Raw genomic sequence first — 25,245 nt, 5'->3', positions numbered from 1 at the left:
AATGACACACTGAAGTGAGAAAAACAATTCATGTTCTGCAAATAGCTGCAAAATGATTGCAGTGTTAGCATTTGGCTGATCCTTATGCACAAGTGGAAGTATGAGTACACTGGAAATGCTAGTTGTTGTGTCTCTCAGAGTGTATTTTTATAACAAAGGTATGTGTGAAAATATATATTTGAAAGAAGTATATATATGTACATGCAAAGATACACACAGTCAAGTATTTAAATTCTTGATCTTTGTGCAAACCAACATATTTAGTGGGAAAAGACAAAATAACTTGCAAACAGAAAATCTCTCACTAAACTGAAATCCAGTCCAGTATGTTAAAGACATCTTTGAAAGCTCAGGTAGTTAACTTCCCTTTTCTAATACAAAAAAAAAAAAAATGGGCAAATGTACCGAGGAAAGTTCATACTATTCCAGTTTGGCAGCAGAGAATAGTAAACCTAGGGAAGATATCTTCTCAGATGTGAGATGTTCATATATGTACCTCACAACAAGCTAAAGTTGGATGCTCATTTGCACTGAATGTTAAATCCCTGAAGGCTTATCCATTACCAGCCTACAGTCTGCAGGAACAAGAATGCTACTTACTTTTTATGTTTTAATCTTTGATAAATTACTCTAACTGGAGACTAAGGTGGATAAAAAGAAAGACAGTCTCTTTATCTACAGATAAACTGCCCTACCCCGTCCTCTCAACAAAACTTAAGTCTGAAACTTAAAACCAGCTGCCAGATTCTGACTGCTAACATGTCTTTCATCATCGTGTATTTTACAGATCCCTTGCAGCAGTTTGAAACCCCCTGTTCAGTACTCAAGTAAAAGAGAATAGGTAGAGAAGTCTACAGCGTAGGACAAGATAAAGTTAGTCGGTAGATTAAGTTCTTTTATTGAACCGATAGGTATAGCTGTTGGAAAAAACTGAATAAGCTTTTGGGAATGCAAAGCCTTCTCGGAGTATAAAATACAGAAGAGAAGCAACCTACTTAAAAACTGCATAACAACAGAGAAAACTGAGATCCGTGACAATTACAGTAAAACAACACAAGAACTCCAAAGACACTAAATTTTGGTATCTGAAATCTAGACTATACGAGATAAAGGCAGCAGCCAAGTTAACATGACATCTCTTTCCTCAGAGATCACAGAGGCACTACGATTAACCTACAGTTAAAAGCACATGACTAAACCCCACTGTATGTCCCAGAGTCTGCAACTGTGCTATTCTGTTACTATCTGCGAGACTGGAGGATCAGCTTTCTACCTGTTCCACCAGAGCAGGCTCACACCAATTACATTAATCTGTGTAAAACACATGTACGACTTCAAAGGAAAGAACTGTAAAGTACAAAGGACTGTATAATGAGCAACATTTGAAAGAAAAGCAGGAAGAACGTGTAATGTTAAGGCCAAAGAAACATCCAACCTTCTGTTTTTAGTCTCAGGCTAGAGTTCTGAACAAAACCTTGAGAGAAAACAGAAGTCATGGCTGGCATACTGTGAATGGACTTGAAGACCATTCCGTTTTTTTGAGATCACTGGGTATAGCTGAAACTGCAAGATCTGAGCCAGTGCAGGTAAAAAAGGGAGGAGAGAGACCTAAAGAGGTCAGCAAGTTTATGTATCAGGCTAGGTGGAGGGCGAAGCAGGTTTCAGACTTGCAAGGGCAGGGGCAGCAGCAAGCCTGCTGTCACGCACAGAATGGTGGAATTGCAGTCACCCGGTCTCCAGACTTCGATGCAGGCAGTTTGAGTCTGAGGTGAAGCTCATCCTTTTTTCTGATTCTACTTGCCAGGAAGGAAAAAGTTTCTAGGCAGCTTTACTTCTAAGCAACTAAACTCCTGCAATAAAAATTAAAAAATTCAGAAGAGGGGAAGTAAGATTCAAGAGATAATGGAACAAGTTAGTAGAATGATAGCTTGTAGGATATGTTTGCATTTGTGTGCCTGTACCTCTGCAGTACCAGAGATTCCTGTAAGACTAAGCTGAATGTCAGTACTTGGTTACTGTTGATCATCATTTGAGACATCAGTGACTGGTATCCTCAGAGGACATTTAGCATCCTTGTTCACTAGGCGTGATGCCTAAAAATCATTCCATTCCTTGAGGAATTACATGCCAGAATGAAGAAGTAAAGTACTTTAAAGAGTGGTATATTCTCTGCATGCAGCTTGGGTTGATACAAAATTGTTAACAGCTAGTGGCAACTCCTTGAAAAGCTCTGGGACCAGCTTGTGTTGAATAATGGAGCTGGGATTCTCAGATTATTCTCTTTAAACAAAAACAAAACACCACAAAACATTAAAACTAAAGAAAAGCAAGAAAAGCACTAAAGATCTATCACTACCACCAAGGAAAGAGTGTCAGCAGTACAGTCAGAAGTATGGAACTACACTTTTTAAGACCTAAGACTATACTTCTATACTAAGCAACATTCAGGCTTTTACAAGTGTTTAATGATCTTACAGAGCACCTTTCATTCAGACGGATTCATTTCTGGGCTGCCTGCATACCAGGGGAATAGCTGTCCTCCCTCCTGCCAACTTACACAGTGAAACGCTGCTTACACCTCTGGGGGAGAATGTTGTGCTGCGTGAGTTGTGACACCACAACCAAAATGGACTGGGACAGGCGGTGCCAAGTGCTACAACAGTCAAATACATAACATAGCAGGACATACGAAAGAAACAGAACATAAATAATCCAAACCACGTTCTAGTCAGGCCGCTGAGATTAACAAACTTTCAAAACAGATGGTGGTATTAGTCACTGAACTTCTGCTTTTGGATCTCCTTTGGACCTTTTGGCTCTCACACAGATTTCTACAATGTAGAGTCGTAACAGATGTTCTCTAAAACATTAGCACCCAGCCCAACAGAGCCATTTCTAAAGGCTTAAGTAGTTATATTAGGTACAAAACACAGTAAATATTGAGTTTGATTGCACCCAACATAAAACAAGAAGGATTTAAAATCAAATAGCACAAACAGAAACCATTTATAGAAACTTACTCACATAAGTTGTTCATTGCCATAAAGGTGGAAAAGAACAGGAATGGCCATGGAGGTCACATGAACAAACTTGAGACTCCTGCAACAGAAGGAAGATAACATGAAAGTGGCAATGACTGTGACATTATATTCAAGGCTGGAGTAAACACACTTATCAGCCTGCAGTCAGGCTTTGTGGGGCTGGATATGGGCTGAGGCCAGAGCCCCCAGGGCTGACAGTACATAAAGCAGAGACTGAGCTCCTCGCTCTGTTGCAGGGAAACCAACTTGATGGTAGAATAAGGAGGCTGCAAAAAACCCCAAACCCAGTCCTAGCTCCTTTCTAAGTTTCCAAGAGTGAAAAACATTCCACACTCACTCAACAAGGGGAAAGCAAGACCACATCAAACCTTTTCTGGCCTTTGGTCCAAGCAACCCAGGGCTACATCCTTCCAACCAACTTAGCCACTTCTAAAGGCCCGAGCCTCAGGCTGGGACACGAGGACAAAAAGAACGGTTCCTGCTCTTCTTTCAGCACAACAGTAGTTTACAGTTCAGTCCAGGTAAATAACATGACCATTCCTGTTTTCCTTTAAGAGTGTGGGTCAGGAGACTTCTGACTGGGGAAGAAGAGAGCATCTTCTTGACCTCTTGCTGTGACCCCTGCCCCCACATTTTCTTCCTTTCACAGTTGCCCTAACTAAAAAAGACTACTTACCACATCACCTCCCACTAGCTCAACATACAGAACAGTCAGCTTTTATTTTGACACCGACTGCCCAGGTGATCCTTAAATGCTACTTTCCAAAATGCAGTTTCCAACAATTAAACTTAATACCAGGTGAACATAGAATTAGATTTTTTCCACCGTGGAACAGGAGTAAGACTGAATGGGGAAAAGTTTCCTAGCAGAAGAGTGTTTTATATGAAATTGGAAGGCAGGTGTCTTCCACCACCCCTGGGAACATGCCTACCATGGACCGGCTACAACAACTAGCAGGAGTGAGACTGAATACCAACCTACATGACAGCAGGACAATCTCTGACACAAAAGTCATAAGGCAAGGATCTGTCCTTTATTAAATTTTAAATGGATTGCCTTGTTATGATGCTTCTACCCACATGGTGTTTATCCACTTGCTTCAAAAGATAATCACTCGGGAAGGATTTTTACTTGAAAGCCACCTAAACTACAAATGGATCCGAGCAGCAGTCATGCAGGCAAAGCACGTATTACGAACAAGTAAATAACAGCTTTTCTTCTGGGAAGAAAACAAATCCTCGATTCCTGGCAAGGAGGCAAACCTCTGTTCCTAGCAACCAAGACTCCAGCACGAGAACCTGAACTGATGAATCAGAATTTGTGATGACAGAAACAGAATTATACACAGCCCTCCACAAAGGTTTGTAGGAGAAATTAAACATAACTACATTACCAGTAACATGACAAATGCAGCTAAGCTAGAAAACACATGACAAAAAAATAGTAACTAAAGCAAATGGTAACCATGAAGATGGTTTTATCATTTAAGAAATGAATTCCATCCACCTGATTGTTCGTGTTACCTTTTTCCCAGTGATACTGAACTGCATTGGCTATTCAGCAGCATCAGGGCCATTTACTGCTGGTACCAAAAGTGGGTTTGTTTTTCACATCAGGCAAGAGATGACTGACAGCTGTGCCAGAGTTTGTATAGATTTTAGCACGGGACAGACTGTTGACTCTGTGACTTTCTTCGCTGTGGCTGGGCAAAACCACGGGTGGCACCAAGAGGAATTCAGCAGGAAGAATTTATTTCCTTTGTTCTTTTCTTGGTAGAAAAAGAAGGAGTAGAAAAGTAACTACCAGTGACTGGCTCGCACTAGGAAAACAGGCTTGTTCCTGTAACAAGAGCAGGGGGAGAGGAGAGGATCTCCCTTAAACTGACGACTAATGTGAGGGGGAAGATGTAAAGAGAGAACATTTAGGCATTATTTTCATATCGACACAAATGTAGGCATGCATAATATCAGATTTCCTTCATTAAACAAAGATCTAACAAGACTCACTGGTTGAAAACCAAAGCTAGAAAAATCTGAACAGGGAAGAAAATGAAAATTTTAAATGAAGGTAATTAATTACCGGAATATTTTCTCGAACTGTGTTGGTCGGTTTGCCAGCACCCCACTTGGATAGCTCGCTAAAAGATAAAGCTTCAAACAACCCGAATGCATTACGCTTCACATGGAATAAGAGGGTAATATTTCATGGTGTATGCTATAACATAGATATGAGTGCATGTGCTTAATGGTCTCTTCTGACCTTGAATGACCTAAAGCTTTCACCAAATAGACAGAAGAACAAGAGGAACTTATGGACTCATCTGCCAACTTCATTTACAGTAATAAGTATCGTACTGGATAATAAAATCCAACTGGAATCATTTCAAGATATCACCAGCAAAAGGATGGAAAAAGGCATGTTTGATGGAAATTAGATTTCAGAGTTATACTGTCTCTCTGTTTCTTCAGACTTAGCAACTTTTGAAACTAATAACCAATTTGAAAAACAAATGGGGCATTACATGTCTGAGAAATTAAATTATTGAAGCTGAGGGACCAGGTGTATAATTTGCTGAAAATTTTCAAAAAGGCTTTTGAAAAGGCCACTCACCTAAGGCTCCTGAAGAGGTAAACCACCATGGAATAATCTTGAAGATAAGTAATTGCATAAAATAGAAGAAATAAAATGGAGGGGAAAAAAAAGGGCAATCTTCATAATGATGTTCACCACTGGTTGTCCATCTGGATCTACAGTAGGGCCTATTTTATTCATCATAAGTATACAGAGAAGACAGTAGTCTAAAGTTGCAAGGTTTGCTGGTGATGCTAAATTATTTGGGATAGAGGAATAAAAAATTGAATGGCATGAGTTACAGAAGGACTTCATGTGACAGCAATAAAATGACGGAGAAAATTCAGTGTAAAGTGATGAACTAGAGGAAAACAAGTCAATTTCTTGTAAATACACAGTCACACCAAATCTAGCTTGGTGTAATTTTGCCCCTTATTTCATGAAAGACTGAAGTCGTTTCACAGAGCAAAAGGCAGGATAGACTGCATTCCCTCCTGAAATGCTTTGTGAGGGCAGAGAAAAAGCTTGTCTACTCACCTTATCTGTCAGGTTGTGATTAAAGGCTTGTCACCATACACACGCAGGATCAAAGATGCACACGGCGGAAAGGAGAACCCCAATAACCTCATCAGAGGTCCCTGCCTCCGATGGAAAGGAAGGGATCAAGGTGGTTTGGGGAGGAACAAGCATGGGAAAATAGAGGGATAACAGGATCAAAGGGGCTAGATGTCACACTCATCTGGCCATGTTCTGTACCTGATCATCATAGTCTATCCCACGCTATTGATCTCCAAATTTAAATATTTTCTTTGTGAGGGGACACTGTATTGTCTGTGCAATTGAGCCCAGGGGTCCTCGTGCTACCAGCTGGAGAAACTGGGTGGAGTGAGAGGTCTTAGTGGCAGGAGAGGGTGCCATGAGACATAAGGGCCACTGTGAGTAGGGTGCCAGTGACAGGAGAAAGCAGAGAACGTGGAGGTGAAATTGTCAGCATCTGAAGTGAGGACCACAGGTCAGAGCAGCCCATGTGTCCATGGTGTCAGCAAGCAGAGAGAGCAGAGGCTGTGCATATTGTGTGTGTACACATCAGTGTGATCGCTGACACGAAGCTGCATTACCAGGCAAGGACAGAAAGGCTTGGGAACCGGGTATCAAAGCAGCCACGAGTCTGTGCCAAATACTGGAAAGACCAAAGGATCTGAAACCTGGCTACCAAGGGATCAGCAAGTGCAAGCCAGCTCACGGACAGACTACGAAACGTGGGGGTCAACTAAGAGACCCGTTTGCATGGCAAGTGCAGACGAGAGGACCCAGCTTCTGCATGGATCCATATTGTATGCATGCATGTATGTGTGCATTTATACACGTATATGTGTATATATATATTGTGTGTATATATATGTATATTTATGTATATTTTCCATTAATGGGATCAGACAGAATTAATCCTGATGAGACAGAAAAGGGACGAGGATGAGTCTACTGCTGCTGTTTATATTTGCAAGTGTGTTGTGTTTTCTGCCAGCGCTGATCTGCCTGGCCAACTATTTGTGCATGTATATAGGTGCTCTGCGTGGGTGGGTGTCTGCTGGGAAAACATGCTCGGTCTCGCCAGCGGCTGGAAGGGGGAAAGAGGAGCCTCTCTCAGGCTGCCACACTCAGCAACTTCCACCAGCATCTACATGAGACCGCTCCATATTTGCCCGAAGAGACACGGAGGCTCTCCTTGAACATCTTTGCACCTGTCCAGCAGCACACTGCAGGGCTTACCCCTGCATCCTTTGTGAATAAAGGCTGTTCATCACAAAAGGAGCGTCTCTGAGGAATACAAATCCGAGAACTCAATTCTTCTAAATACATATGTATCTAGCCTGTCAGACTGGCTTAGTTTTGCTTTGTATTCTCTTAACTATTCATGCCTGCTAACTTTGGATTTATTTTTTTTCATGAATTTGAGGAGATTAGACCCCCTGTGGGAGATAATTTGCTTCGCTTTCCTGGGATTTTTGCGTTCACTTCATCCTGTGGTTTCTTTGAACTATCTTCCTGGAATTGCTGCCTGATGCACTTGTATCCTAGCAGCTTGTACCAAGCATTCAGCCAACTGTCACTCGAGGTAGTATAGAAACTCACTTATGTTCACATGCCTATGTAAACCAACAATCAAAAGAATGACATTTGCTTGACAAAAATGTTACACCTTAAAAAACAGCAACTGAGAAATCTGGCAATATGATCAAATCTGTTCCCTGCCGCAGTCAAGTTCCACCTCTAGTACAGCTTATCCCATTGACATCTACCACAAAGCAGAACTCAGCTGAAATCTGAAACTTGCAGGTGAGTATTTAAGTCAAAATAACAGATTAACATAGGAAATCTATTTTCATCATCCCACAGCAAGCTGAGTTGCTTTTTTTTTTTCTCTTTCAGAGTGAATGCTTCTTGCTATTTATACTAAAAATGTAAGAATCTCATGCAACATGTCATGCAGTTTGAAGGAGACTATTTTCTTTTTGAAGAAGTAGGAGGTGGGAGATCACTGAAAAGAGCAAACAAGCAAGCTGTTTCATCAAGAAAGGAAACAGTGAAACCTGGTTTCCTAAAGATTTGTGCTACTGCTTGAACTCTGCGTGGCTCCTCTCCTGCTTAATAAGGATTCTATTTATGCTGCACATTTCCCCTCAGAGCATTCAATGGTCTTTCTGTTACATCCAGACATGCATGTTAAAAAATGTATCTCAACTTATTAGGCTTTTGACTCTTTCCTCTCTGCTAAATTGTTTGCAGTTGTCCAGGAGGTTCAAAGGTTATTAGAGGTGAAGTGACATACATATCCACACAGCATGATCACGTTGGTTTCATTTTCCTAGGACCAGGCCAATATCAAGTATCACAGACAAGTATGCGATGCTTTAATCAAAGAGCAAGAGCTACAACTACGTGATTCAGAGGACCAGACAATCTTAAAGAGCACCCAGGCCACCCATTAGCCTAAATGGCCCTGAGCAGCCTTACCTGGTGCCTCCACTCACCCTTTTCCCTGTGTCCCCTTGAGAGATTTCAGCTTGGCCCTGGACTTTCAGTCCATGCTTGAGATATTTTGTATGGGCATCTGTTCTCCATCCTGTCTCTGGTCCTGCTTTCTGGATGGGCCTCTGACCTGCGCTGTACGTTTGTCTCCTGCCCTGTCTTCTAGACCAGCTGGAGATACTCCAGCTTTGTTGCCAGTCCTGTCTGGCCCTATCTCCTGCTGCTCCTGACTGGACTACCCGGATGAGTCCTGGACCTGACTTGTCCTATCGCCTTGCCTGGGACTGTCCATGGATCCTGGTACCAGCACCTGGCACTACCCCCAGTGTTCAGATACAGTGGGATGGTGGCCTGGACAACAAGGACAATGTCTGGAGTCATTGTCACCCTTGGCTTCTGGTTCTGCTCCACTGGTCCCCTGACAATAAGCTTTTCTACAAGAAGACTGCTAGATGAGAAAGGTGTTTGCATTGGACTAACCCATGCGCACATACCTTGTCTCAGGAAGAAATAAATAATCAGGCCATGCACATGCATGAAAACTATGAAAAAGGACATGCACAAACTATGAAAGAGGAAAATCTTGCATGGACATGTTACCCATGACAGATCTGCATGTTCCCATTTCCAAGGCAACACCTACACTTGATGCTGATCCCAGCCAGAACTAGGCTGTGCTATTTAAGCTTTCCTAGCAAACCAGCTGCCTTGTGTCAGCCCCTTGCTCCTCCTGCCTCTCTCACACTGACTCTTTGGAGCATCACTGTCATGCTGTCATGATGGATGAATTCCTCTCAATGTCACGCCATGCTGACTTTGAGGCAATTAATCACAACCCCAAATTACAGGAGGACACTATATCTGGAAATAGTGATGCATTTTGGTATCAGCTGAAGGAAACATCTTTTAATGGTATAATTTTTGTATCATCAGCGAGGAGAAGTGTATTATTTAAACTTAAATCCTGTAATGAGACATACAGGTGCACCCTGTAGTTTTGAGCAAGCTCCAACAAAATCAGTGGTGTGCAGAGGTTCTCAAGAGTATGCTGCTTTTATTCCTGATCAGTGTGAAATCATCACCCATTTTCCTCCTCAGAAATTCTGTTTGGTTTCTCACCTACAGGGTATGCTTGTACAAATTTGCCTGTTCAGTCCTATCATACGGACAAAACATTTTTATTGGTTTCCCCCTGATTGTCTTTCTTAACACCATACATTTCTCTGAACAGTCTAAGTCTTTATAATCAGAGCAGCTAATCCCCCAAGGTATATGTTGCCAAATACAGATGCATGCATGTAGACATGTGTGCGTGTTTACAGTGGTAAGGAATATAACCATATGGATTGATAGAAAAATACCATTTCTGGTGGATGATGTACTGTGCTGGTAGAAACACAGAACTCTGTTCTTTGAACGCTGGTCTCTACAGTAGCAAATTCATGTAAGTTTATCCATAAGTATTCTCCACTTCTATTTAGAAGGTGTTTATAACATTTGACATGACTTTTTTCTTATGCCTCTATTTTCAGGAAATACTTCAGGAGTTTCTTCTGTTCTGGGGAGCACAACCATTGCTGGAACATAAAGAATTTCTACTTCGTGAACCACACAGGAAAGATTCATGAAGAAATCACTGACACAGAGAGCACCAGTTTTCATCTAGAGGAGGCCCTGCGTGTAGCTAGTGGCTTATCTCTCTGGGAAGTCTGAGATTAAAGACTGGCAGGCCGTAGATGCTCAGTGCTTATTCTCAGGCACCTGCTGACGCCTTGTGTACTCCACAGACAAACTAGAGGCAGTTATAAGAATACTGCCACTAATGTCATTAGACGCCTAGTGGGATACAGCTAGGTCCACAATCTGTGAACAGGAGCATTCTCTGCAAGTGAGAAGAAGGACAAAGTAAAGAACTCTCTAAAATTAAATCCTTTAAAAAATAGCATGTACTCTACCCTGACCTAAGCAAAATGCTGTACAAACTCAGGGCACTATGAATCAAAAAGAAAAGTGCTGGAGGAGAGAAAGAAAAGTGTTTCAACTTAAACTTTCTCTCTTCTCTAAGAAAAGAAAAAAAAAAAAGCATACCAGATATAGGAAGGGCTAGAATTGTAACTGTGTGCTGAGCCTTCCTTGAGGCAGGGTGCTGAAACGTAAACTACTGCCCAACCGGGGGTGCAGGTCAGAGACGGTAGATTACACTCTCATTCCTTCCAGCTTCTGCCCTAGGGAATACCATAAATATCTTAAATGACCTCTTTTCTTAGCCACTGGTCTGGAAACTTGCACTTAATTAATTTTTCCCCGTTCACCATAAAGATCTAGGACTCTATCCAAGTTTTTTTTTTTTAGTGAACATCCAGCAATAAAAGCAGGCTTCCCCAGGCTTAGCAACAGTTCATAACTGTGATTGGCAGCTCCTTCCAAAGTCTCTGCAGGTCACTCGGAACTCAGAATCACAACTAATCACGGGTACTCCAACAGGGGCATTTTCCAGGCACGAGACTTCTGCAAATACTTCTTTCATGGTCTTGCCCAGCCATACAGTTCAACTCAGCAGAAGCTGAATTTAACCGACACCCACATACCAAAAAGTTTAGGTAACTGGACAGGACGATACTTTGAGCCAGCAGACTGTTAATCATTTAGAAATAAATTACTATTAATTAAGCTACCTATTTCAGAACAAAGAGCTGTCTTTTTCTCTCCTCATCCGAAAAGGAGTAAACCCCATATTGTACATTTTCTTTTAGCTACTGACACTACTAGGCTATGTGTTGCTTCTTTTACTTCAGCTAACCACCCCTAGCCAAGAATGCAAAAATCCCCTGATCAGGAGAGCAAGCAGGCTACTCCAGACAACTGGTTATAGCACATAGCTACAAAGAAGACAACTTGCATGCTGCAGTTCATGTTTCTTGAACAGCTTGCGTTCTCTGCAGTGACTAGATTATAGAATAAGTTTATCAAAGGGAGCAGACCTAAACAGTAATTCTTAGAGGAAATGTACATAAAACTTCAAATGCATTTAGCAAATATAAAGTCCCCTCAACAGCAGAACTCTACAAAGGCACAGCCGGCATAACTACCTCCTGTTCTTGGTGCATTTGAAATAACTTCAGCCTAAACAGAGCACCCAGAAGGGGAGAACACTTTATGTCAAAAATACATAAATTATAATGGAAATCTAAGTGGAATGCTAACTAATTTAATCCCTGATATTGCAACTGCTTTACTCACGTTTGTTTGCAAGACCAAGGTCTTAGCCACACAGTGAAGTAACTGTCAAGAGTCCTCTCTCTGAAAACAGGGTGAAATGGTTCTTCGATTACGGTACAAGAAACCAAGGGTTCTGTCAAACAGTAGTGATAGCCCTAAAATTCTCCACATGCACTTCTGAAAATGAAAGGTTGATTTATAAAACCTAGTAAAACTGTATGTTGAACAAAATAACATTGTATGGGTCTCTTTATGTGGCTTGCCTGGGCAACCAGCCAGTAGTCTGAAATAGCTTAATATTATACAGAAAACCTACCTGTAAAATCAATCACAATAAGTTCTGTGCAGGAAGCCCAGGCCAAGGGTGAAGTAGCCAGTTATAAAGCATTGTGCTTGTGTTAATAGTCTAGTCAATATGCAGTTCTTTGCTGTAGTTCTTTCTTTAGATTAAAGGTGCCTGACAAACCCCTGTAGGAAGCTGTAAGTTAACATCATGACAACTTCACTGCTCCTGAGGAAAAAAGAAGAAGAAAAAAAAGTACTGGGATGTAAACTATGAAACTTTATTTTTCATTTTTAGGTGATATGGAAAGCTTTGTTCCCTCTCCACCCTCCTACCCCCCAAGAGGCATGTCAGAGTTTTTTATTTTATTTTTTTTTTAATGAAGTATTGGAGCATGATAATTGATCAGCTTGAATCTGTGGCTGTGCCATGCCTCAGCCTTAACAGGAAAAGCATGTGAATTTGGTTATAAGGGCACTCTCCCGGCAAATGGACAAAATGGATTTCGACTCCCTCAGCTTGAGGCTGCAGTTGAAGAGAATATGCCCTGGTTCTGAAAGCCACCTGAGGGCCAAATACCTGATTTCTCAACCCTACCTCCTCGCAGCACTGTGCCGCAGTGTCTTCTGAAAACGGCGGTGACAATTTCCACCTCACGGAAGTGCTGACCCTTGTGTGTCTGGAGACTGGGCTCCAAAATCCCCTCCCGTGCTCTCCTACAAATCTCCATCTTCAGGGCCTAACGGGTGTTGACGGTATACGTTTTTTTGGGATGTGGTCAGATGTCTGTCAGCATCTTTTTTAACGTGCCAAACACTTTCACTTGTGCCCGAATTCGCTCAGCTTTGTAACAAGCCAGTTGATTAAGCCCCAGTCACCCTTCACTTGGTGTCCACACCGAGGTGTCAGGACAACTTGTTTGTCTTTTTGTTGACCGTTTCCACACATCCTGGACCACGTTGTTTACTGAACTGGATAAAAAAAAAATATCTAGGGAGATATTCAGGGATATCTAGGGAGATATTTCAGAGAAGTAGGTCAAGCTGACTAAAAAAAACGTGTCAGAAATCAGCTTTCTCCCATTTCACCTCTCCCCTAACTTTAAACGACACCCCCCTTCTGGCAAACGCCACGGCAGAGCCAACCCCAGCGCGGGGCAGCGCCAAGCCCCGGCGCCACCCCGGGCCCCGCCATTTCCCGGGCGGCCATCTCAGGGGGCCGGGGCCCGGCCGGCTCCGTGCTGCGGCGGCGGCGGGGCCGAGGCGGGGCGAGGGCGGCGTGAGGGCGGCGTTTCCCGGTGCGGAGCGGGGCCGGCCGCCATGGCCAGGCACGTTTTCCTCACGGGACCCCCAGGTAACGGCGCTGGCAGCCGGAGCAGCGCGGGGCGAGGGCAGGCCCGGGGAGAGCCGCTGGGAGCCGGGGAGCGCCTGCGGGGGGCGGCCGGGGCTGAGCTGTAAGGGTGGTAAATGGCCGGATCTGTTGTTCCGGCTGCCGAGCTCGCTTTAATAAAGCCGTGGGCCTGGTTCTCGTTCTTGTGAGCCTTCTCCTGGTCCTGGTGCTGGCTGTAATTACTCTCAAACGCTGCTGCTGGGCTCAGGTAGCAGCACACGCTCACTCCCCGCTTCGTGCTGCCTCTCCGCCCCCATAAATAAAGGCAGGCGCTGGAGGTTGGGCCGACCCTGGCCTCGCCTCTGTTCATTTAATTGAAATTGAATGTACTCTTCTGATTAGATAAATGTGTAATTTTAAGCTTTCTTAAACTCACTTTGAATCATTTTAGCTTACTTTGGCAATTAACTGAATGAAGGTAACCAAATCAGAGAGATCACATCCACCTAGCTGCATCAGTATCAATTCCCATGCAGAGACAAGGCCTCAGAAAGACGGCGGGTACTGATGGTGCCACTGTTGTTATTTTGTTGTCGTTCAAATGCCAAGGGTCCCTCTGGCCTTCAACTTTAAAAGTTGTGCTTGGCTAAGGTGCCCCTGAAGCCACAGAAGGTTTTGCCTGTGGTGTTTTAGCCTTGAGAAGGCTCCAGGGAGACCTTATAGCGGCCTTCCAGTGCCTGAAGGGGGCTGTAGGAAAGCTGGAGAGGGACTCTTTATCAGGTAGTGTAGGGATAAGACAAGGGGAAATGGCTTTAAGTTAGAAGAGGATAGATTTAGATCAGGTAATAGGAAGAAATCCTTCCCTCAGAGGATGGTGAGGCCCTGGCACAGGCTGCCCAGAGGAGCTGTGGGTGCCCCATCCCTGGAGGTGTTCAAGGCCAGGCTGGATGGGGCTTTGGGCAGCCTGGTCTGGTGGGAGGTGTCCCTGCCCATGGCAGGGGTTGGAACTAGATAATCTTTAAGGGCTCTTCCAACCCAAACCATTCTGTGAGACTGACAGTGAAGTAGTTCTTAAATCTGCTTAAAATCTAGGGAAGGAATTCCCCTATTAAAAAGACTTCTGTTGGCGTCTTTACACATATCACAATCATCTATATTCCTTGTCTCCCGCAATTTAAAGAGTTACTCTGCAGGATAATTTCCATCTTCTAAAGCAGATTTTCATAATAAGAACGATAAAAAATGAAGTGCTAACAATAAATTCTGAGAGGCGACTGGCTTCTTTTATGCTCAGCTTTGTTGAGGGATGTTCTTCTAAAGCAGCAAAGAAGGGAAATGGCTCCTTTGTGAGAACAGAGGGTGCCTGGAAGATGGCCAACATTCACATAAAAGGTACATTAAATTGTGCTAGGAGGCATCAGATGGGAAGGGTCTTAATGATCTTTCTTAGATCTGGGAGAATTGGTTATAGGACCTCAGCATAATTCACACAGGAAGGAAATTCAGGGCCAGCTATGAGACCAGGTTGCTCAAAGCTTTATCCAGTCAGGTTTTGAAAACTCCTGAGAATGAAAACTGCACAACCACACTGCTCAGCCTGTGCCAGGGCTTGATTGTCCTCACGATAAAAAAATAAAAAGCCTTTCCCTCCCCATATCTAGTCGGAACCTCTTTTGCTTCAATTACTGTTGTTGGAAGTATTTTTTTGCCATGTGGGATCTGACATCTTGGGGGTACTGAGTGCTTCCAATTGCTAGGACACGATACAAGTATTGCATGCTTAATCCATTGGAAGTCAGGCTTCTGGTAATAGCAATCAGTTTTGACCTAATCTAAAAAGAGGATGAATTCATCTCTGATCTTAAAAGATAGTGAAGAGCAGTGATAAAGAAAAGGAGATTGATCAGTCAGCCTTGTAGCTGGCTTGGATATCAGTTGTGTAACGGTGTGGCTCCCAGCATGGGCTAATCTCCTGCGTGTTTGCCCATCGTAGGGCAAGCTTCGTGGCCTGTCCAGACACTAAGCGAACAAGTTCAGTGTAGCCTGGGATATTTTTACCATTCTGCTGAGACTTCACTGTAGGCATACTTCTTAAAGACTAATAAAACATGGTGTTGGTACAACGTGGACTTCAAAAGGTGCTTCTGTACTTGCTTTTCCTACCACTTTTTAAGTCTGTAAATTTTTCTTAAAAATAAACACTGGCTATTTATTTATTTATTTATTTGTTCTAAATCACGTCATTGCTGTGGTATTTAAAAAATAGGCTTTTTCCAAAGAAGATTAATCCTGTGTACCTTTTGTTCCCCCTACGGTTTTAGGGATTGGAAAGACTACTTTGATTCAGAAAGTCACTCAGGCACTAAGATCCTCAGACGTTCCCGTTGATGGATTTTACACAGAGGAAGTTAAAGAAGGTGGCAGAAGAAGAGGATTTGATGTTGTCACTTTATCTGGAAAACGAGGTCCTTTATCTAGAGTCAGGTACTGAAGTTTTAATTGTTATAAGCAGCTTGTTGTTTTATGCCTCTCTCATGTGTCAGCATGTTAAATGCTCCTCCAGAAGGTGATTACCATTGCACATATGGCTTTCATGTCAGGTTCTTTGTTCAGTTCTCATGACCTGGCTGATCCTTGCATTGTTGCCTATGTCTATGGCATAGTGAAACATGGAAAATATGCTAGAGAAGGATGGTCTCTTTTAGTGCCCGTTTTACACCAGTAGAGGAAGCAGTGCTCAGCCTTTTCTCACAAGTCCAAGTCTCTTTGGGATACAGTGAATAGCTTGTTGTAGACAGAAAGGAAGATTATTTGTTTCCACAAGCTAATTGATGGGTACAAAATCTGAAAATTGAAGTGAAATTGCATGCAACATCTTTTAAGGAGCCACTGACTGGCCCACAAATCCCACGTGTGAATTTTAAGAAAAAGAATGATGTTTGCATATGTGATGCAGCACGTGGAAACCTTCCAATTATTTTCCCAAAACCATTTAAGCGTTTGGGAGCCCATTCTGAGCCTTGGGCTACTGCTGTGCTGCTGTCTGTAATGTCTCAATACCTAATTCAAAGGTAGCTCACATGCTTCCATGAACTGCAGGTGTTTATTTTCGTTTCAGTGCAGATATATCTGACAGCTTTTATATTCCTTTATTCTTCTATACAGCGTTCAAATTTAAGCTTGCATAGTACTGAAGGTATCCTATGGTATGTTTATTATCTGAATTATGCTATCTGCCGCATGACTTAATGCGTGGCTTACAGAGTTTCTTTCCTTTGAAGAATTAAGAGGAGTTTGACTTAGTGGGGTAACTCTTCTAATAAATGCACTTGAAATGACTGCAGTCAATTCTCATTAAATTTACTACTTAGAATGATCTGTTTATGTCTTTCAAATTCAGTTCTGATTCTTCTGCTTCAAGACGTGAATATCGAGTTGGACAGTATGTTGTAGAGCTCATTTCGTTTGAGCAGTTGGTTCTACCTGTGCTGAGAAATGTGAGTATTACACTAAAGCTGCTGAAAAATGGATGCTTGATGATAATGAGCGTTATCAGAAGGCCCTTGTACAGCCCTAGTTTTTGATGGTAATAAAGGGCCTCTTTCTTGGGTGTCACTGATACTGATCGACTTCAGGATCAGGAAGCTGAAGGGGCTGAGTTCACTTTCCATTTCCTTGATGTGACATCGTCCTGTGACCAGGCTGTCCTTGGGCTGAGGGACAGCCGATAGGAAGTTTCTTCCCATACCACCAGATTCCATGTTGTAAGGTAAACAAAACGTACAGGTGGCTTAACACACAACTGGCAGGAGTTAGAAGGTCCAAGAAAAAGGATTTTCCTGCTGCTCCTCTTATATCTCTTTTTTCCCCTCTCACTGATTCCTTTCTTTTTCCAGTAGAAACATTGTTTCTTGAATCCAGTGATTATTTTTGTTTACAGCTACATAATTACTATTAGGTTTTAAATGTTACAGCAGTCTATAATTTGAGACAGGCTGCTGCACACTGAGTGTTTTGTGGCTTTTCCATATCTTTCTATTATCCTGTTACAACAGTGCAAGCAATATTACGCTTGTGTCCCTTCTTCCTTTTCCTTCTTCTCATCCCAACCTTTCCCCTCTCCAAAATTAAACAAGAACAGACCTGACTTTGGCAATAACATATCATAAGCTGTGCAGCAGCTGCTGAACAGTACTGCTAAAAATCGTGTTGTGATTTTTCTACACTGCCAAATCTCAAGGGGCCAAGGGAGAAGGGACTTCTTAATGAACTTAGGAAAATAAAAAAAAAAAAAAGAAAAATAATAATAATTATAAAAAGTAATAAAACAGAAGGGTGCAAAGGGGCTAAAAAGAGATTGAGGGTCAGATTGCTTTTGTCAAGGAAAGCTAAAGGCTGAGAGGAGGAAAGTAAAGATGTTAGGGGCAAGGAAGAAAGGGAATATGAATAAAATGGGACTTTTAAAATATTTAACTTCACTGTAACTTGATCTACTGGTAGTAAATAGAAGGATAGTTTAAAATAAATAAAAAAGGCTTCATTAAGTCAGTGCTATACTCTGAATCCTTTTACTGCTGTCTTAATATATTTGAAGTTCACGAATGATCTTGCTAGAAGGGTATTAGCAGTGTTCATTTTTTCTGATTGTTTTATAGCTTTCTGGAAGTACAGGAGAGCGAAGAGAGGAAGAAAAGGGGCCAAAGGGGTAGGACAGTGCACGACCCTGTTCTCACTGAAAGCACCATTAATCCGTTTTGTGGGGACGTGGTCATGCATGTACGTGGTACAGAACGGGGAGAGGACAAGAGAGGGCAAGGAAGATCACAGACCTGAGACGAGAAGAGGAAAATGAACAAGGCGTGGTCTGGTTTGATCAAAGAGCAGCAGGGAGTGGGAAGGCGCCTGGTTAGGCTGGCAGGCAGCTTCAGCTCTTATGGTTTGGGTCTTGTTCGCTCCATTGAGAACTGGGATAGATCCTACAGTGGGTGAGCTCTTTGGTTCTGGAAACATTACCGGGCAGGACTGAGGATTGTATCCAAAGCAAAATGTTCTGTTTCTCTGGGGGTGACCTAGAGACTGTTGGCTTTTTAGCTGACTGATCTGTGAAAGCTTTTTAAATAAAACAGCAGCTCAGCAGGGACTTGGCTTGAAAAAGTTTTAGGATGCATGTTACACAGCTCTTCCACTTCTCTGGAAGTAAATAGAGAGAAAAAAGCTGGAAATGTCCTGGTTTAAAGATAGCTTTAAAAAAAAGATAGCTTTTTAAAGATAGCTTTAAAAAAGTTAGTTTTTTTGAGGGAAATGCTGTTTTTTGCCCTTCTTACACTCTTTCTGATTTCAGTTTTATTTGGTGTTTCTTTTAGTTATGTTTTTTTTTTTTCAACTCTAGAGGCTTTCTATCACAATGTGCCTCTGCATTGCTTGCTGTGCTGTGAGGTTCTAATCACAAATCTGATGTTCAAGTCAATTTTGTGGCAAGAGACTATGCCAGAGCAATAGATCAGACAGAAAAGGGAGGCACAATGTGAAGGTGAATGTTACCGTTGCTTCTGGGGAGGTCAGCACAATTCTGTTTGCAGTTTGGCTACTGACTTCTTGTTCTACTTTGGACAAACATTTTTCACCTCTTGAAATTTTACCATGATGCTACAAATTCTGGAGCCAGAGGTAAAGTCCTTGAGACCTGCCTGGGTCTGTCTGTTCGCTTCTCTGCATGCCTGAGTTTGCAGCATTAGGGGCTCAGCTGGCACAGGCAAAACTGCTGCTGTATGATTTGATAATGGAAGAGTAATCTTTATAAAATCTGAAATCTTGCTTACAACTTGGAAACTGAAGATAAGGGTATAAAAATTTGATTTAGCATTTCTTATGCTAAAATAACAAGGAGCAGGCTTCTCAATTTAAAGTTGTTTTTCGAATGGCATCGTGTAGCTACAAGAAGACAAGCTTCCAAATCTAGATTTAATGCAAGTCTTTTTTCAATAATTGTGCGGTGTGGATATTGATCTATTTGAAATGCAGAAGCCAATGTTTTGAGAAACAGGAGTCCCTCAGGTTTAATGAGAGTTGCTAGGTAGGCAAAGTGCAGTTCTGAACTGTCACATAGCTCTTACAGGGCCAATGCTGCTTTGAAGGAAAAACTGATATGAATATTTCCTATTGTAGTTGGTGTTTAGGTATTTACGCTGTCCCTGCATTCTCATCTTCCAACAATCTTTGCTGAAATATAAATGACAAATTTAAAGCCTGTCAGTCACCAACAGCGGCTTTGACTCTTCCACTTCCCCCAGAATTACAATGTAATCGATTTCTTGTGGAGGTAATTTTTATTAGCACAGAAAATGTTTCTGTTGCTGTTTCTAAGCTCTGTGTTGTTTACAGCCTGCCGATGCATTTTTCCACAGATAAACCACGGCAGCGATTCAGAGAAAAAGATCTGCGTCATAGATGAGATTGGTAAGATGGAGCTCTTCAGCCAGGCTTTTATTCGAGCTGTTCGGGAAACGCTGACCGACCCTGGCACCGTGGTACTTGGAACGATTCCAGTACCGAAGGGAAAGCCACTGGATCTTGTTGAAGAAATAAGAAGTAGGAAAGATGTTAAAGTGTTCAACGTGAGTAACGTTAAATGTTCTTAAAGAGCCTTCTGTGCTGGGCTGCTGGTTTGTATTTGGCTCTGTTTAAAAACTAATTGTTACTACCAGTTGATAGCTGTGGGTAGCTTGTATGAAATAAGTTTTTTAGTTTCCATTTGGTTCTTAATGGGCAGGTGTTCACCTTATTAAAAAAAACCCTCGCAGTTGGCACTTACTGTAGCAGTCTCACAGCTGGCTTTGCTTGTGAGGGGCCGTGGAAGTAATGATGTAGTTGTTTTTAAAGGTTTTCTTGCTGTAGTATTATTACCATCTAAGTATTCATTATTCCTGAGAGTTAAACCTTTTAAAGTACAGTCAGATTTTTTTTTTTTTTTTTCAGACTGGTTTGCAGAAATATTACCAGTAATCGTATTCAAGGAAAAAAAAAGCAGCAGTGGGGTTTGCAGAAATGATTTCTAGAAGAAAGACACTTGTAAATGGAGTGTGCTTTCTCTGGAGTCAGTGAAATAACTTTGGAATTCATTATGTTGTTTTACAGACATAATTTTCAGGATATTAGGGCCTCAGAGTGCATTTCTGATCAGTTACAGAGAAATTCTCAAAAACTCACCACAACAGATCAGCCTGTCCACAGGAATACGTGAGAGGTTCCCTTAACATTTCTAAGTGCCCTGGATACATTGCAAAACCAAGCTAAACACAGCCCCCACTTTGATTTGTTTTTTCTGCTCAGTGTTACTGTTTCTAGGAGAGAACTAAGGCATATATCCAAAACTGAACTCTCTGGATCTATAAATTAGGGATACAGTAAGTGGGACTCGCTAGCAGGGGCAGTAAGCTGTAGAGCAGTACGGTGCTGCAGCCTGGTCTGCAGTGGATGCAGGTCACAGTGACAGCGTGTACTTGGTTGTGATTTGTTTTTTCCTTCCTCCTTCACTTGGATCACAACAACCCTGTCCTGAATGATCTTACTTTCTGCAGAGAAAGAAAAACCTCCATTTCCTTTTTTCCTCTTCAAAGTGACATTAACAGAACTGCAGTGCTCAGAAAAGTACCTCGGCTTTCTCCTAGTTGGTGGTCCCCTCCTCATCTTTACTTTCTGCTTTTTGAATTAAAAGCCTGTCTAAGTGCCGAAGCAGCCCGAGGAGCAAAGACAAGAGAATGTTCCTTTCCCCCATAAACATTTGGCTCCTACCTTTCCCTTCAGACACTAAACCCCGTGTTTCCCACCCTGCAGCTGACGTGCTTGCTGTGCTACTGACCAGGGATGCACATGGGTGTGAATTCTCTGTGACTTGCCTTTTGGTGGAAGAACTGAGGGAGAGTTGGTGGCAAATGCCTCACTGAAGCAGCAGTCACTTGCTGCATAGGATGCAGGCACGGTGAGGCTATTCCTTCTTCTCAGGGAAGGAGGCAAAGTGCTAGAAAGCACTGCTTGGCTTTTCAAGGAAGCTTCAGAGCTTTCCACTGTCTCTTCGTGTCAGGTGATGTTCTGAGGACACGTGCTGCTCAGCCCCAGGTGATCTGCCAGCGCGTCTTTCTCTTAAATGTCTACAGCCAGCTGAAGTCTTGCTGTACATTTCAATGGAGCAATGTTTTCTAACACAAAAAAAACTTTACTAAAAAAAAATAAAACGAGCCATCCTGTTTATGATGCTGAGATTAGAACGTGCAGGTTTCTTTGTTTTAGTACAGATTTCTCTGGCGGATCCTTCAGCCAAAAGCAAGAGTGTGAAACGTGGCAGGTTGCAATAGTTCCCCGATGACAAGAGACCTGCTACGCTAAAGTCTTGTGCAGGAGAGCATCTGTCTAGCTCCCGTGACACGCTACATGCTCTTTCCCAGCTAGTTAAAGCGTGTGCATGAGCGGGAGCAGAACCTGCCCTTGGGGAGTCGGATGTGTTACTGCCTGAAGTAAATGTCGGATCACCAGCTACCTCACTGAAGGGCTGTGGCACGGGGAGAGCCTGGAGTGCCCAGAGGGCCCACGGTAGTTTTTTCTTGCTAACTTTTATGATGCCTGGAAGTGTGTAGAAGTAGGTGGCTATCTTCCCAAATAGCTCTGTCTGCTTTGTCACTTAGCGTGGAGTTAAGCTGCATTCAAGTAACTCAGCAGGGTTTTCTGATCCTTCTTTTATTGTCACAGGGATGGTTCTGATGTTTGACACTAAGTGCCTGGACACAGCTGTTTTGGGTTTTACAGCCCCTTCTGTCTTGAAAGCATATTCAGTTGGTGTAAATGGGTCCAGATGCCCTAAAAGCAGTTGAGATTTGGTCCCCAATGTTTAATTTATTTTATCTAGAGCACTTAACGATAGGGGATCTGATATTTAACACATTTTTTTCCATTGTTGCCCAATTCCATTTTGCTGAGAACTAAACTTTCCAGTGAAAGTACAGGGGCTCTTTTTGCACTGCCTGGCTCTGCGTAGTTTTGCAGACGTGGAGTCATAAATAGGATCACTTTATCCCTAGCAGCTGGCATGATTCATTTTCTCCCATTTTCCCTTCTATTAATTTTGCTTCCATGAAACCCATGAGTGAAGTTTGGTTATTTCTGTCCTTTGAGACAGGAAAAAAAGAGTTAAATGGATAGTAGGTGAGGTTCCAGTTGGATGCTCTCTGCTAGCACTGTTTCCTCAACAGTTCCTGAATTGTGAGGGGACGAAAGCTTCTGTCCTTTTGCATGCTTGGAGTTTAGGTGATCATTTCTTCCAGATTACCTAAATGCTTAGTCAAAAGCAGTATCTGCAGTTGCTTTTGCTCCCTAAGAAACTGCCCATCTCTTTGTACATTCAGCACAGATACTGGGAGACTGGTTCTGTCTGGGAAAGCTGCCTGCACAGAACGTCTCCAGATCTGAGAGGAGGCTGGTATCTATCAAGCAGCCTTTGCAAAACACTCGTGAGAATTTCCCAGCACTTGGCACGCGCTCTGGTGCTCTCACTGGACTTCTGGCATGTAGGTATGGAAGAGGGGCAGATAAAATGCAGTATTGTTTTTGTTGGCTGTGAGACAGTGGGAAGAGCTATTAAATGTTCAGAAGGTCCTTTGAAAGTCAGGATGTCAGGACACTTGCTGTGAGATTTAGAGTTTGGCTCGTCTGTGCTCTGTGCCTTGTTTACCTCGGGGTGTCTCAATAGCCTTACTGAAGAGCAATTCCATTCTTTATTGTCTTGCTCTTTGCTGTTGTGGGCCTTTCTTTTTATCTTATAATAGCCTTGGAACAATACTCAATAAAAACAGCAACTTCCAGGCAGATCTTCCCAGTCCTTTCCTGTTGTGTTTTTTTTAACATCGCTTTTTCATCAGTCCCATGTTGATCTGCTCTCTTGAATTCAGGTGCCATAGGTGAGACCGCTGTCTCTAGGTTTATAGGGCAGCTTTCCAGCATTTGGGTAGGATGTCTGTGACTGAATAGCAATAGATGCCTGGGGTTAAATTCTTCATGTAGGACTGTCACCAATTTGTTGTTGATGATGATAATAATAACAGACTTTCTCCTGTTCAGTACTGACCATAGTTCTGGAAGGAATACAGAGCCACATGCTCAGGTATTAAGTGCAGCTACAGGGAATGCAATGAAACCTTGCTGGTGGAGAGCTTCATGCCATCTATACTGGGGTTTCTTGTCTGCACCACCCCAGCCCTCTCCCCAGGTTTTGGTTGGTGATGCTGTGGCCACGCACATACATAATGTGGGTCACCAGGCTCTGCATGAGGGCAGGGTCATTCAGGAAGGGGTAATTTGCACCCCCAGCCCCACCGTTCTGTGCTCTGTCACTGCTGTACCCAGGAGCTGAACTGGCAATGTTTCCTTGGCAATTCACAGCGGTCTGCAGGTGCTGCGACACTGATGGACCCAGAAAAAACGCTGGACTGTGGATTTCCACACGGGCTCTTCTTAATGCCCAGCATTGCCACAGACTATTAAACCAAGGACATGCCTCAGTGCACCACGGAAGCCCCCCAGCTTCTTCAGGTAGTCTGAGTTCTCTTTCAAGGAGCTTCTACCCTGCAGTGCTAAGGTTTCTAAGTACACAGTTGTGCTGTTAAGCCTGTTTTAATTTTTTCACCGAAGATGTTTTTGACTCAGGCTGTCATCCCTGGAAATAAAATCTTCTCAAGCGTAAGAACTCCACTTTATAGTAGAAAAATGATGCTTGGTAATCAAAAAGGATTTCTAGTAATGACAAAAGTACACAGAGCTTCTTTGAGCAATTCTTGTTAGTTATTCAAGCCCTGAATAATACTGTAAAATGCCATGGGTAATTAAATCAAAAAGATCACTGAATATTCAATTACATGTGCAGGTTTGTGGCTTTAGCTTATTGTGTTCTCAGTAGTACAAGAAGACAGGTGTTCGACACTCAACATTCCTCCACCAAGAAAGAAATGCATTTGAATTTCTGCTTTGTTTTTTGGAGTAAACAGTGATGTAGAGGTTATTCATCAAATTACATCAGTTTTAATTTCTCTTTCTCTAGGTTAGTAAGGAAAACAGAAACAGCATTTTGCAAGACATCTTGGCAGCGGTGGAGTCCTGCAGAAAATGAAGATCTTTTCTTGCCCGTAAACACTAAAGCCTTTATTTTTACAAAACATAATGCTTTGTGGATATTTAATCTGCCTTTCCTGCTGAAGCTCCTGGAGGCATTACTAGAGCTTCCAGGGTAAGCAAGGTAAAGCTGGTAATAGTCTAAACTGTGAAAACGAGATGGAAGGGTTCTTGTTCGTCCAGGTCATGAGCTGATCCATTCAAAACTTCGAGAGATCCATAGTTAACATGAAAATCTGACCTGGGTATTTGGAAGTTAGGCAGTCTGACTCCAATCCTAATTACACCATGTAAAAGCAGTTAGCTGCCAAATCTGATAAGAGATCTGAGTCCTTCAGAGCGATGAGGACTGTTCTGGCCAGAGAGCAGTTTGGGGTCTGTAACATCCCATGCAGTAATGCGCATTGAGGAACCAGAACTTAACCCCAGTGTAACAGAATACAACTGTGCCCAAAAAGTGTGTGTGCTCTGCCTGGCTTGAGTGTAAATAAACACTGTTGTTAACTTTGACCTGGTTGAGGTGTGTCAAAATTTCACCAGGGGTGCTGACAATTCATGAGGTGGAAGGAGGGAGTGGATTCCTGCCCCCTATCCAACCGGCACCTCTCTCCTCAACT

The 25,245-nt window shown here is 42.7% G+C and overlaps 1 protein-coding gene and 1 long non-coding RNA gene across 2 annotated transcripts; one reads left to right on the top strand and one right to left on the bottom strand.

The window, feature by feature from the left end:
* Positions 1-883: 883 nt before the first annotated feature.
* Positions 884-13,357, bottom strand: LOC311435154. Its single transcript, XR_014691965.1, has 4 exons — positions 12,743-13,357; positions 12,179-12,373; positions 3,025-3,099; positions 884-1,850 (listed from the first exon to the last, which is right to left on the bottom strand). It is a non-coding gene; the product is annotated as an uncharacterized lncRNA (long non-coding RNA).
* Positions 13,350-25,138, top strand: NTPCR (nucleoside-triphosphatase, cancer-related). Its single transcript, XM_084515827.1, has 5 exons — positions 13,350-13,498; positions 15,796-15,958; positions 16,875-16,971; positions 19,879-20,088; positions 24,558-25,138. The coding sequence occupies exons 1-5, from the start codon at positions 13,465-13,467 to the stop codon at positions 24,624-24,626; spliced, it is 573 nt and encodes a 190-aa protein (XP_084371953.1). The 5' UTR covers positions 13,350-13,464; the 3' UTR covers positions 24,627-25,138.
* The last annotated feature ends 107 nt before the right edge of the window (positions 25,139-25,245 follow it).

Source organism: Aythya ferina (assembly GCF_964211825.1).
Source record: "Aythya ferina genome assembly, chromosome: 3".
Lineage (NCBI taxonomy): Eukaryota > Metazoa > Chordata > Aves > Anseriformes > Anatidae > Aythya > Aythya ferina.
Note: the sequence above shows the minus strand (reverse complement) of the source record. Positions and strands in the feature narration are given on the sequence as shown.

What these genes read in the sequence shown, in the direction of transcription:
- NTPCR (XM_084515827.1), top strand. Translation starts at nt 13,465, where the DNA reads ATGGCCAGGCACGTTTTCCTCACGGGACCCCCAG. An exon ending in TTTCCTCACGGGACCCCCAG is followed by an intron (nt 13,499 to 15,795) that starts GTAACGGCGCTG and finishes CTACGGTTTTAG; the next exon opens with GGATTGGAAAGACTACTTTG. An exon ending in TTCTACCTGTGCTGAGAAAT is followed by an intron (nt 16,972 to 19,878) that starts GTGAGTATTACA and finishes ATTTTTCCACAG; the next exon opens with ATAAACCACGGCAGCGATTC.